The sequence below is a fragment of the Dreissena polymorpha genome, chromosome 1 (assembly GCF_020536995.1).
Source record: "Dreissena polymorpha isolate Duluth1 chromosome 1, UMN_Dpol_1.0, whole genome shotgun sequence".
In the NCBI taxonomy this organism is placed as follows: domain Eukaryota; kingdom Metazoa; phylum Mollusca; class Bivalvia; order Myida; family Dreissenidae; genus Dreissena; species Dreissena polymorpha.
Window position 1 is genome coordinate 74,803,093 of NC_068355.1, and position 15,631 is coordinate 74,818,723.

The 15,631-nt window shown below is 33.9% G+C and overlaps 1 protein-coding gene across 1 annotated transcript; it reads left to right on the forward strand.

The window, feature by feature from the left end:
- The first annotated feature begins 12,357 nt into the window (after nt 1-12,357).
- LOC127882433 (carbohydrate sulfotransferase 1-like) lies at nt 12,358-14,551 on the forward strand. The gene is made up of 2 exons (XM_052431104.1): nt 12,358-12,515; nt 13,918-14,551. The coding sequence occupies exons 1-2, from the start codon at nt 12,358-12,360 to the stop codon at nt 14,549-14,551; spliced, it is 792 nt and encodes a 263-aa protein (XP_052287064.1).
- The last annotated feature ends 1,080 nt before the right edge of the window (nt 14,552-15,631 follow it).

Consider the following 15,631-nt stretch of genomic DNA (forward strand, 5'->3'; position numbering starts at 1 on the left):
AATATTGTTTTAAACGGGACTCTTCCTGTTTATTTTTGCGTTCGCGTTCCACAAGTGCTAATTCTTTTATTTTCAATTCTCTCACTTTTACGTCAGTATCCTTGTTTTGATTTTCCGTTTCTATTTGCGTTCTCAGAATACTCATTTCAGACAGCTCTCTGTTTATCAACGACTCAGAAAGTCTGGTTGCAACTGGAGTTTTAACCCCATTTTCCTGTATTTGCTCATTTCCACTGGGATTAGCTCTGCCAGGAGTTTTAGACTGATCTCTTTCCTCCTCGGGCCTAATGTCGTGTGAAGGTGTGCTTTGGTTCTCAACATGTAAGCCCCGTCTGCCCCTTTCAATAAACATTTGCCTAGCATTTTGTAATTCTAACAGTTCATCATCAATATTTCTACGCCTCCCCCTTGTTTCGCGGTCGCTACCCGTAGCCATGCTTTTAAATGCGGTTACATTAATAAAAATGTGTATGCACAATTGTTAACTAGGGATTTATTCTAAAAAAATCCCGTATGTTAAATTCTTAGGCTATATTACTTATTGTATGAATATAATTTTTAGTTCATTGTCATCTAATGAACAGAAAAGTGAAAAATAATTCACACGAATCGTATTTATTTCTCTCTTTCTTAATTTACATTTACGTTCAATTATCTCCCCTTTTTACCGAAGTCAAATTTCGTTTAATCAAGCTATAACAATAACGACTCACTTTTTCCCTTTTCCAATAAACGTACCGAAACAGTTATCTCAACACACCTGTATTACCTCCCTTGGGCTTATTTTAAGCCAACAGCCTGACTATCACAAATATCTAATCAAAGCTCTTTTATTTTGTACCAGGTGTTTACTCAGTTCGATTTTATTTCGATTCGAACCCGCCACTGGTTTACTATCGCGTGTTTACCACACTGCCGAAATAGCGTTCTTCTTGCGCTACGATATCGCGAGCACGTGCATTTACCGGTTAGACGCCAGTCGCACATACACGCATTAAACTACATAATGCAGTTTAAATCGTATATGTACATTTTAACATTATCAATTTTTAGAAAAAAAACAGTGATTATTTTTCGGTATTTATAAAGAGAGTTTTCTCTTTAAAAATACGCACAAAGCGTTTTCAATTCAACCATACGTAAAGTATGACAAATTAACAAATTTACGCATTGAAACCTCTCGATACTTATTATAACCCTTGGGCAAAATCTACTGCTTCTAAATAAATCCAGTTACTCAAACCTATCTACTACTTAACGTCATGTAAGTGGTGAGTAGATTTAACTTCGCCATGCAATAAACTTTGTGCTCGTGAAGGGACTATAATTTCCTTAAAATAACTTCATATGACAATAATTTACCAATGAGCTGACAAAAGGTCGTTTCATTTATCTCGACCAATTCGCAAAATGCATGAACACATAAACTTAAATTAGCTATATTGTTGTTGTTGTTTTTGTAAGTCAACTGATAGGTATTTCAAATTATTCATTTACGACAATGAAACTACAATAAATAGATATATGTACATTGCACAATAATTATAAAAATATTTACTCTCACCGATCTCCGTCGGAACACTTACAAAATACAAGCAAAACACAATAATGACACGATACACAATGTCCACAACGATTTAAGTGTCCATCACTCTCCGTCCTGATTGAACGTGAATCCTTCCTTGCGTAGCAGAACGTGAAATCCTGTACGTACGTTTTAACGGTTTTGACGTCAAAGTTTTGTGCACAAGAAATACGTAGTTGTACTCACATCGGTGCTCGAGCTCGATGCCGCGCAAAAATGTGGACTCCTACTCCCCGGGAAAAATCAAAAACCGGTTTCCAAGGAATCGCTGTGTTAAATTCCTGGACTCTCCCCCTCCTCGCTACCGATCTGAGGCTCCTGTCTGTTCAGGGATTTTCGTCGTAGTAACGTGTCCGCTACTTTCGTTTTTCTGTTACAAACGCTGTTGATGCCGAAGACTCGTTGTTGGGCGCCAGTGTTGCCGATTGGGCGTTTAGGGTTCTTTCTTCGAACAACACGTTTGGGTTTCTAAATATATTATATTTATGATTTAATATCATAAACATACAGGTTGACAGCATGAATGATATGCAAAGAATGAACTTCTTATAATAAGTATACATTTCAATTATATATAAAATGATGTGTTCCGACGGTAAGATACCAACTGAATTAATACACAAATACAACTATTAAAACAAAATAATTACAATAATACAACCGACCGACATGAATATAAAAGATGTATAAAATGCATATTTACCTAAATATATTATATTTATGATTTAATATCATAAACATACAGGTTGACAGCATGAATGATATGCAAAGAATGACATTCGAAATAGTCATTCATGCACACGGATGTGGTTGAGTGAATAAACTCATGCTTGACAAGCCAATTAACGTATTAAAATGTTAGTAAAAACAGTTCACCTTTCTACCCAGTCTCTACATACTGAAAACTAATCAACTACTACAAAAGAACGCTACTAATCCTATTTACAGTTAAAATCTACTCTGTCCAACCATTGAACAATCAGAGCAATGTTTCCTTTAAAAAATAATTTACTTCAATATCATTCAGAATAAATATATTTATGAACTAAATATATTTACAACAATGAAATACGTCTACAACACATATAATTGCTATGAGTGCTACTTACTTACACGTTTTATTCCGTACATGTCATGATGCTAGTGTCTCACTTTGTTATGAAAATAAACCATTATCTGTGTTACGTCATTTCTTCCTACGATGTCTCTGCATACATTTTCAATTGTATTCAGCACTTACATACATGATAAAAAAAAGATTTGGGTCGGATTTAATTCGCTATGCATTTGACATATTAACATTACTAACGATTAGAAGGCAATGTTAGGAACAAACGAAATAATCTTTCTAAGTGAACCAATACTTTATTCCCTCAATACAACAGTCATAAATATTATGTATTCACATAGGTATAAAAGAGAAAAAACATACATGTATAAAAATTATATTGATCACTTCTACTGAAATCCTATCGTGTATTGCATTTGCACAAATCTTTCTATCCACTACAAATTCACTTTTTGCGATTATAATATAGTGACCAACTCAGAACTGGTTTAAAAGAAGGTCGTCCAAAATGTGTCACATCAAAGTCACATACATGTATCAGTATCGTTATGGTGAAACGCGTCAAATGTCATTGTATTAAATAAACAATTCATATTTAAGTATCATAAAAAAACATCCACCGATATGCATCTTCTAAGCAGATGTCAGGTATTCCAAATTGCTTTATGTATTCCGAATCGCAACAATGGCAGTATTTGGTTACATCAACCTTATACTAGTATCAAACCGGCTTTATCCTCTTCTGTTTTTCATTACACTTTTATTGCACGTATATGTGATTGTTTGGCAAGGTACTTCGACGTAATCTTTTTTGTTTGATTGGTGGGTTTTCATGTACCTATGGCATCCTCAACATATATAACTGGCGTCTAGATATCTGGAAATAGTAAGCATAGTATTCCGTTGGATGCATATTCAAACACAAGTATATCCATATGTGTTAAAATAAACAGGTAAGAATTACACTTTGATTATAATACCGTCGAATGTCTTATATTACACACACTAAATGTTAACGTTAAGTACGCGATAAAACATATAATAATACAAATTAATAATAACACAATTAATAGAAAAAAGAAACCTCTTGATTTCTTCAAGTAAAAATGTTTTCCAAGACATTCGCATCAGTGCGGAATTCATTCACGAAAGTTATTTCGCATAAAACCTTGTAACATAGGAAAGAGCTGTTAATCAATTGGAAGTCAGGTCCCAAAATGTGCTTAAAAGGAAATTTAGTTCCAAAAATGGGGGTTAACCCGTTATAACTCGGCATTAAATGAATTAATAGACGTAACAACGCGTCGAGATAATAAAATATTCTTGATTTATGTTATATTTTACTGTACACATGCACAAATACTGTTTATTATGAGAGAAAATGATATTCGAACATCCAACATCTCAAAGGTCAAGAAATTAAACAACAAATTTTCGACGGTTTTGCTTCAATAACTTTTTTATTCCGACGTCTACGGTTTTGAAACAAAAAACCGAGGGGAGAACAAACACCGTAGAGCCGAAAGGGCTTATTCATTTAAAAGAAATATAAATATAAACTGGCTTACCGGGTGAAAATATCCGATACTACTTCACGAAAAACACTTAAACGACGCCATCTTTGAAGTTTTGCAACAACTTTCTCACTTAAACGCGGTAAGCTCCCGTATACGCGTGCCCCCCTGATTAACGTAATTCCCCGATAGTTATTTGGGTCTGTAATGTCGCCACGTTTATGTATTGGTATGATAACTCCGGACGCCCAGCTGCGTGGAAAACACTTTTTATCCATTATGTAATTAAATAATATTTCAAGCGGCTTTGAAATCACATGTATTGTTTCAGTAAAATATTCATATATTATATTGTCCTGCGCATGCGCTTTATTGTGTTTCAATCGTTTTGTTCCTTTATTATTTCTTCTATCGATATGGGGTTATCTAATTCGGGGTACGACGGGTGTGTGTTTTGCCTATTGTCAAATTCATTTAAGAAAGTTTCGGCGTCAAAAGAATTTTGATTTACACTGCTTTCGTCGGCTAATTTACTGAAATAATCACTAAATTCGCTTAACGGTATCGTGTCTGAGATTTGTGATGAAGGTTTTCGCTTGAACAGTTTCCAAAATTCACGAGGTGATTTCCGTCTCATATTATTCATTCGCTTGCTTTGGTCACTGTTATATTTTAATTTCGTTTTCCTACATGCATACTTGTAATCCTTCTTTATAGAAATCATTTGTTCTCGCGTACGTTCATTTTTATTTAGATTGTACTCGTATAAAGCTCTTGTAAGCTGAGATTGTTTGTTTTTACACTCTTCATTAAACCATTTTTGTTTATTTTTATCAGAATATAAAAACCGGTTATTTTCAGGTTTTATAATGCGCTTAAAATATTTTTCCCCCTTTAAATTTAAATATTTTGAGAATTCTCCCACTAAAATATCAGGGTCAGAGTTTGAATCAATTTGCGATAGTAAAGTTTGTTCCAGATTCTGTACATCGCACAATACATCACGCACAAAATCGCATTTGTTCTCTGGTTTCCATTTAAAATAAACAATCGGATTACTATTACTTGTTAAACCCGCGTTATTCGTGCGGAGATTAAATGTTAGCGGCGCATGATTAGAGAATTCCGTGAAATTGTTAACGGTAAAATCTAAAATATCACTGAAATGTGTACGCGCAGTAAATAAATAGTCTACCGCGCTTTCACCATTATGTGTACAGCATGTTATATTCCCTAAATTGTAGTCGTTATGTAACCGTCCATTCACGATACGAATATTGGTTGCTTTGCATATGTCTAACAAGTAGTCGCCAAATCGATTCGTAACTGGGTCACAATTTGAACGTGGGATTAGGGTTTCAATATCTGGGTCAGAAACAAAATCAATATCGCTTATATACCTGTCATTTTCGATGTAATCTGCTTTGTGTCCCGTTCGCGAGTTTGTATCTCCTGTTAAAACACTTTACCATTAGTTTGATAAAAATTAATATCACACTCAATCGTTTCAAAAATATCATAGGTATACAAAGAATGAGCAGGGGAATTTTCTGGTGCAATATATACAACACATAGATATACATCAAATTCAATATTAAAAAACAGCTTATCTAATTTTAGCCAAACAATGCAATCAATATCATTTTTTACTAATATGACACCTTTACGAATAGAATCTTTAATATAAATAATAATACCAACACTTGAGCGCTTCGCTCTACGGTGTTGCAATCGTCTATAAGAATGAATTGGTTGTGTAGTGGATGGGCTGACAATCTTAATCTGGTGGTGAAAAAGTATCTCAAACTTCTTGGTAAAATGTCTAAGTAGGACTCATATTCAAAATTGATTTTAAAATTTCGATAAACATCTAACATCGAACTGTTATTTAAGGTTCTATACCAGTCACGTGTAAAGTTATCATAAACTCTGCCTTTAAATTCCTCTACAAATGAGTTAATCTCATTATTAATAGTATTTATATCACCAAATGCATAACTAAAACCATAGTCATCAAACATTTTTTAACATTAAATATCCAATCATGACAGCCTTTATGATAATCTGAGACGGCCAAGTTATATATGGTTTTAATAATGATATTTTCAGATCTACATATCTTAAACCAATACTTAATGACACGGACATATCTATGTATATACATGGGATATCTACCCAGCTCACCATAAACACATGCATTACATGTGTTAAGTTTTACCTTTAATAATCGTTTGCAAAATTTCAAATGGATTCTTTCAAGTTCCTTAGATTTAGTATAGCCCCAGACTTCTGAAGCATAATTTAAAATGTAACCAACAAATGCGTCAAATAATGACAAAGTATCTTCGGCTTTAAAATCGTAGTCATTACGTTTAGACAATAAAATATTCATTGCCTTTAATGCTTTACCCGTTAGGTGTTCCTGATTCAATGTGAAACTCCCAGTATAATTAAAAAAAAACCCAACATAGTTAAAATCAATCACAACTTGAATGTCATGACCATTGTAGGTCCACTTTTCATTTGGCAATAATCCGCCTCTTTTCCGAAATACTGTAAATTTTGTTTTCTCTGTATTTACATTCAATCCCCATAAATTACAATAATAATATAGATGATCTACCTGGTAAATGGTTTTGAATTTCATCGGGCGATTTACCTACAATAGCCATATCATCAGCAAATAACAGTAAAATCAATACAATGTCGTCAATATTCAATCCGGATTGTATATAATATTTTATATCAAATCTGCACAAATACTTCTAATATAATAAGCATAATGCTCAATACCTATGTATAGCTTTATGTTATTTATTTTTTAGAAACTCTATTGTTAACATTTATTGTACGGAAATAAAAATGTATCTCTATAAATGTGTAACAGACATGTTTCATTATACATGTTGCTGCCTTATATAGCCAGTGCAATATATGTTGGTTATTTCCTTCTATTAAATAGCATAACAGCGCAAATTAAATACTTAAAATGACTAATTTGTATTTAGTCCATTTTCATATATGTTAACAGCATAATAGCTGATTGCCACCCTTTCGCATATTTTTTGTTGTAAAATGTAGTCACTGTTTTTGAGGTATTCCCACTACTGCCATGTATTATGTTTATATATGTTCATTACTAAATTATGTATTATCACTTACTTTTCACATGACCTATTGATATATCTATTATAGTATGGTTAACACTGACGATGTACTATGTACAAGTCGTAATAAATATTCTGTTCTGTTCTGTTCTGTAAATCATTTTGTAAAAACAACTCAAGATCTTCTACAAACAAAGAAAATAATAAAGGTGACATAACTTCGCCCTGTCGGAGCCCCAATGCGTAAGAAAAATAGTCAGAATATGAAGACAATGACTTAACACAAGATTTAACTTTTTGATACATGTCTCGAACAATTCTAAGAATTTTACCCTGTATGCCACATTTATACATTTTTAACCATAATGCATTTCTATATATAGTATCAAAACTTTTCATCATGTCCACAAAAATAACATATAATCTCTTATTTTCAAATATATAGTTTTGAACAAGAGAATGAAGAATAAATATTGCGTCTGTCGTAGACCGCCCTTTCCAAAATCCGAATTTGGCGTCCGAAATAGTATTATTTTCATAACAAATGTTTTCAATGCGAATGTTTAAAACGGTTGTAAAGAGCTTAGACAAACAGCTAACTAAAGTAATCCCTCTATAGTTATTTACATCTTCTTTTTAACCTTTCTTGTGCATAGGGAACAATTATTCCATCGGTCCATTTTTCAGGATAATATCCTGAGTTCAATACACAATTAAATAGGGCACATACATGCAAGGCTAATATATCAACACTTTCAATAAAATACTCGTTCAAAAGATTATCACTACCGCAAGATTTGTTCCGCTTCAATAATTTAACAGCATTAATTATCTCTTCAACTGTAATTGGGTCATCAAGCTCAGGGTAAACATTATTAGGATTATCAAAATCATAATTACTATAAAAATATTCGGCATCATTATTCTTATCAGTCGAAGTGTCAGTGCTTAAATTTTCAAAATATTTTTTAAACTCATTTAGAGAAATATTTGAAGATGTTTTTGCCGATTTAGGTTGAAAATGTTTTCAAAAGTCTCTTGGCCTACTTTTGCGTAAATTTGCTAAATCGGACATACGTTTATTATAATCAGCTTGCTTTTCTTTCTAACAATATTTTTGTAATTCGTTTTTGCATCACACAAAATAGACTTGTTTGTATTACTTTTGTCGACATTAAACAATCTTAGTGCTTCTAAATACATATTACGCGCAACAATACAATCATGGTCAAACCAGTCTTTATCTTTCCTATTGTAACCCTGAAAATAAACATCATGTGTATAAAAACATTCTTTGGCAAACAATGAATCTGCAACATCGCGAATAGTATTTGAAAACTTGTCAATCAAAACATTAATTGAGTCCCTGTCAGGGCAATTGGTATTATGCACAATATCATTAAAAGTTGGTAAGCTTCGAATAATCCATGATCGTATTTGTTCCCGCAGGGAGTCATTCCATTTATAATGTATACCTGATTGGCTTTCTTCGCTATGTAATCTGTTATTGCATAACAATGAAAAGCATAGCGGAGCATGGTCACTCCATTCATTAAAACTTTGTATATAAAATTGTTGTATGTGTGAAAAGTAACTTTTTTTTTGTTTAAAGATAATCGATCACAGAACAGCCGTTATTTGACAAAAATGTATACTGATCACTATTACCGATGCGACCATTTACAATACGAAAAGACGAGCCTTTACAAATATCGAACAATTTTATCCCGTGACTGTTGAGTGATTTATCTAAAGAGGCCCTGTCAGATATACAATCTGAAGTATAATCGTTGCTATCAAAACAACTATTAAATTTGTCACAAACAATAAAATCCTTCTTATCTTAATCTTTTTAAGTCGAAATCAACTGCTTTGTTCTTTTCTGGTAATCCCAAACATTGATTCCGACTGCTGTCAATGTACGGTTGTTATGTTTGTTACACGTACAAAGAATTGGCAATGTCAGCTATTGTCAATGGTTTAATTTCCTTTCATAAAAATCTGTTTTCATGTTAAAAACAAATTAACACATATTAAAAACATGTTTAAACCTCTACACCCGTCACGTACAAGTACGACGATTGGTTGATATTAAATATTGAATAAGATTAAATAAGCAATATATCCAATTTTACGTTCATCCTTACATTTAACTCGAAATTATCCATTTATCTCTCGAACGAAGAAGGCTGTGCCAAAGGTTAGTGAAAAGAATTTATTATTATACGTTTAATTTTGATTAATAAATTAATAGTTTATAAAAAAAATAGGTAACGTATATCAAAACACAGTTTAAATATAGTAAGATTAATCCCGAAATTTCTTCGGGAAATCATAGTTAAATCAACGCGTTTGTGGTTTATAGCATCTCTTCTAGGGATGTGCATAAAGCTGTTAATTGCAATTTAATAAAGGTGACCATAACAATCTAAATATAGACTCGTAGGAATTCAATGTATCTACTTTCTATCGCTCTTGTGATGAAACATGACTGTTCATGGTTTCTTGATGATTCATAAATATTTCAAATTTTGAATATGAACACATGAGACAAATTTATTCATTAAATTATCTGATGGTAATTTAATTATAACTGGCAAGCGATAACATACAATATCATCGTGTCTTATTAAATATTTTTTTAACGGCCTAGCATATAGCAAGCGGCATCCTGGTGAAAATTGAATTGAGCTTAAAAATAAAATATTTTCATTTTTCTATAAATATTATGTCACTTTGTTTCCAGAAAGTTAAATATATCGCAAATTATTGGTACAACTGTTAAACTCTGGGTTTTCATTTTTTGAAATAAATTTAATTTGCAACTTTTACTGAGCGTTTTTCTTTGGATTGTTTTTCAGAACCCGTGTTTTTAGAATCCCCGTATGTCACATAAATATGAACAAAAAGACTGCATGTTGGAAAATTTCTCCATTGCTGGTGTTTGTCCTGTTTGTATTTGGAGTAAGCTACACGACTTATCCGTACATCACAACAAGACCTACATTAGTGTTAACAGGTAAAAAAGATTTGGGCCGCGCTCTGCGAAAAGTTAGTTAAATGCATGTGCGTAAAGTGTCATCCCATATTAGCCTGTGCGTAATCAGGGACGACACAATCCGCCTAAACTAGATTTTTGCTAAGAAGGGACTTTCTTCCAACGAAAAATATCATTAAAGCGGAGAGTGTCGTCCCTTATTAGCCTGTGCGGACTGCCCATGCTAATCTGGGACGACACTTAACGCTCATGCATTAAACCCCTTTTCACAGTACGAGTCTCATTTGTTTACTAGTGCTTGCACGTTGTTTATGTATAACTCTGTACTGTACGTTATCCCAGTACATGTACCGCTACCTTTTGGCTATGCACAACGAATGCCGTAAAATATGTACCAGTAATAATTTAAAAGACAAATTTACGCATATAAACATTTTATCAGCAAAGATGATATTGTGAAAATAATTACATAAAAAAAACATACACATAGATAAAACGATTTTTTGATTTTGGAAGTTTAAAATTTGAATAATTTAAGATTATTGTTTTTTAAATGAGACCCTTATATGGTCTCAAAATATATTTTGTTTTAAACAAGGGACTCTCGCTTTGGGGACACAGGGCTTAATGCATGTGCGTACTGTACTTAATGCATGTGCGTAATGTACTTAATGCATGTGCGTAATGTACTTAATGCATGTGCGTAATGTACTTAATGCATGTGCGTACTGTACTTAATACATGTGCGTAATGTACTTAATACATGTGCGTAATGTACTTAATGCATGTGCGTTATGTACTTAATGCATGTGCGTAATGTACTTAATGCATGTGCATAATGTGCTTAATACATGTGCGTAATGTACTTAATGCATGTGCGTAATGTACTTAATGCATGTGCGTAATGTACTTAATGCATGTGCGTAATGTGCTTAATGCATGTGCGTAATGTACTTAATGCATGTGCGTAATGTACTTAATGCATGTGCGTAATGTACTTAATGCATGTGCGTAATGTGCTTAATGCATGTGCATAATGTACTTAATGCATGTGCGTAATGTACTTAATGCATGTGCGTAATGTACTTAATGCATGTGCGTAATGTACTTAATACATGTGCGTAATGTACTTAATGCATGTGCGTAATTTACTTAATGCATGTGCGTAATGTACTTAATACATGTGCGTAATGTGCTTAATGCATGTGCATAATGTACTTAATACATGTGCGTAATGTACTTATGCATGTGCGTAATGTACTTAATGCATGTGCGTAATGTGCTTAATGCATGTGCGTAATGTACTTAATGCATGTGAGTAATATACTTAATGCATGTGCGTAATGTGCTTAATGCATGTGCGTAATGTACTTAATACATGTGCGTAATGTACTTAATACACGTGCGTAATGTACTTAATGCATGTACGTACTGTACTTAATGCATGTGCGTAATGTACTTAATACATGTGCGTAATGTACTTAATGCATGTGCGTAATGTACTTAATGCATGTGCGTTATGTACTTAATACATGTGCGTAATGTACTTAATGCATGTGCGTAATGTACTTAATGCATGTGCGTAATGTACTTAATACATGTGCGTAATGTACTTAATGCATGTGCGTAATGTACTTAATGCATGTGCGTTATGTACTTAATGCATGTGCGTAATGTACCGCCCAAGATTTGTGTGTGCAGTCCGCTTTAATGGTACTTTTTTAAAAGTATCTTCTTCGCGAAAATCGAGATTACCGGTAGGTGGAAAGTGTCGTCCTTGATTAGCCTGGGCGACACTTATATGCTTATTTGGGATGACACTTTACGCCGATAAATTTTTACCCCCCGTTTTCTCTGAGCGAGACTCATAAATAAATTTCTTCTGTTCATGCATCGAATATTGATTAAAACCCATATTCCATGTAAACAAGATAATCAATGATCTTTCAGAAATCCATACGCTCAATAAAACTGGAACTTTTCACAACAGAAGTCCGACAAAATCACCGACAAACGGAATTCATGTCTACCGGAAAAAAGATGAATTAAACATAGTGAATCAAACACGTGTACCGCAGGTCGATATGTCTTCGTTCAACAAAGAAGACATTTCTAGTATCCTGAGCAACCGTTCAATTATCCTGGTTATAGCGTATATGCGCACCGGTTCCTCATTGACGGCTTCGATTCTACAGGAAAGCGAGCGGTCTTTTTATGTCTTTGAGCCGCTGCATAGACTAGGGCAAGCATTCGTGAACGCTGAAAAAAACAAATTGGATAGTGTTACGTTTCAATACGTGACTGGTAAAAGGTAAACCCTTGATATGCACTTTATGGCGTAGTCGGAGATATGCCGCCTGTGTTTCTTATCGATCATTTCAAATATATGTTTGAAGTGATATTATGCGCATTTAACAGTATATTCTATGTTTATAGATGTCTATCGCAACCGTTGTTTATTTTTGCGGTTTTCACTTCATATACACATCTATTTTTTAATGCAGCATCAACATAATAAAACAATATCACGGAAAGAAAAATAATGCATTTGAATATCAACCGTACTTTTGTTTGACAACTGATCATGCATGTACGATGTGAATCTAAATTTAGTATTAGTGCAGATTCGTTCATAGGACACAGGAACAATAACTCCGATCCTAATAAATAGACAGTTCCGCTCGGCATAGAGGACTGTACAGTCATGTAAAATATCGTATATAATATATTTTTTTATAAACAAATGGTAGCAAGATGAGTTGCAGATAATTGGTCAGTTACCACAATTTAACTAACTCTTTTGCCATGTTAATTCTTTTCAGCTCAATTCAACAGTGAAAAATGCGCATAATATCACTTTAATGAGGCAAACGCAAAGTTACTATTTGTGAATTTTAAGTTTAATGCCTAAACAGATAATAAGCACATATTTTATCACATATATAAACTTGTTTTTTTTTCAACTTTATACTGTACAATATTTTAAATTTTAAATTTTATCAGATGCGCTTTTAGCCTTGCTTTTGATATTTGAATGTATACGCTGATTGACCAGCCAATAATGCTATTTTGGTGAATAAACATCTTTAAATAATGCATCGAAATACCCGTACATTATCATTCTATTACGCATAGTATTTTTCCATTGATGTCTCTTTATGCATATAGCTTCATATACATATGAGTCGCACTCTGTGAAAAAGGGGTTTAATGCATATGCGTAAAGTGACGTCCCAGGTTAGCCTGTGTAGTTCGCACAGGCTACTTTTGGACGACACTTTCCACTTTAATGATTTTTTCGTTTGCAAAAATGTCTCTTCTTAGCAAACATCCAGCTAAGGTGGAAAGTGTCGTCCCTGAATAGCCTGTGAGGACTACACAGGCTAATCTGGGACTACACTTTACACACATGCATTAAACCCCATTTTCACAGAGCGCGGCTCATATATATACTGATTTCATTTCAGAACTATCGATGTTCGTGCAAAAGCGTCAATGTTTATGGTGGAAATAAAGTACTGGCTGACATGTGATCTTGAAAAATTGAGTTTAGACTCGCTTAAGGATAGCGCCTCATGGCAACAACCAAATTCCATGAGATATTTGTTTAAGACGTCCCCTGATTTTCAACTGTGTCTTCGTAGAGCTCGTCAGCGATGTTTGGAATCGAAAACTATTATCCTGAAGTTAATTCGTCTGTCCATTCAGCAGGCAATCGAGCTTTTACCATTCTTTCCTAACATGAAGATTATCCATCTAGTGCGAGACCCAAGGGCGATAATAAATTCGAGACGAAATGTTATTCCGCATGGACAGATAAACTTCGAAGAGCTAACAAGACCAACAATTTTCTGTTCTAGGCTGCAAAATGATTTATCTGATACCAAAGTGTTGATGAAATTTCATCCGTCGATAATCAAGCTAGTGCAATATGAAGACATTGCAGAACATCCATTAGAAGCTTCAAAAGATTTATATGCTTTTGGAGGACTGAAATTTGATGACAAAATCGTACGTTTTGTCAAAAGCCAAACTCAGTCTAGCTTAGACGGTTGTAACTACTGCACGCAGCGGAAGAATTCTACTGCAACGTCGCTAGAATGGAGGTCGGAAATCAAACTAAATGAAGCGCATGACATATTTAATTATTGCAACAAAAGCATGAGTGTTTTGGGATACCTAGACCTTCCCGATAACCAAACCCTACGAGACTTGTCCAATCCCTCTCGGTTTCGATACAATGTTTCGAAAATATTGCTCGTCGATGACAAATTCTAAATTCTTAGCTTTGACGGTTAAGTACAGCTAATACAGGAGGATTGCAATATTGTCAATGAGAACCCTTGAATAGATTTATGCAAATTCTGGTTAAAGTATCTTTCATAAGCATTCCAAGCAAAGCATAGTTGCGAACAAGCAATTCTTTTTCAATCGGGTGCATGCTTTTTTGTATAATATGTTAATTGCGACCATGACTTTTATACTGCCATATTATTCAATTCCATGTAGACACTGTTAGTTACCAGAAAAACTAAAACTAAAAAAGTGATTTAATGCAGAACCGTATGCTTAAATGTTATTATTGACTGTTTCTCTAAGAAAGAATGTTATTTTCTGTGTATTAAAGTTAAATATATCGCAATTATAAATACAGCTGTTAAACTCTTGGCTTTTATTTTTCGATTTTAAACAACATACATTTATTGAATATAGAGGATATTTGTTGGATTCGGTGGATTATCGATTTTAATTCACGAGTGATCATAGAAAATTATATTTTCACGAGTGGATCAGCCACGAGTAAAAATATATTTTTTTCTTTGATCGCGAGTCATTTTAATTTGAATTTAGTGTTCATTTAACATTTCAAATAAGAAATTCAGATATCACTATTGGAACAATTTGTCCGGTTTCCATATTCGTAGTAAGAACGTTCACTCCTTTTAACTGTCCTATTATCTTTGTTTCCGCAGAGCTAGTGTCAATAACGTAACTGTAGGATGGTGCTATGAAGGTGCTGGGCGAAAAGCCTGTCCGATGAGCGCTGTCGTTGGTGCTTGGCGACCCGGCTTCAATCCCAGCTCCTGGCGCACGTGAGTTTGGTTGATGGTTGCCATACCGGACAGATGGGGTTTCGCCCGGGTACTCCGGTTTCTACCCACAGCACAAGACCACACCTAAATCTTTAAGTAAAAACGGAATAACCCCCAGTAGCTGGAATAGCAGCTTTAATGCGAAATTCGTCCCATCTTTCGTGAGTCTAGAAACATTATTTAGACAGTGTTTGGGAACACACATATTGCAGCCTTAAGGCGTAAGGACTTCATAAACTTCGAAACACACACTGGCCGACCAGTT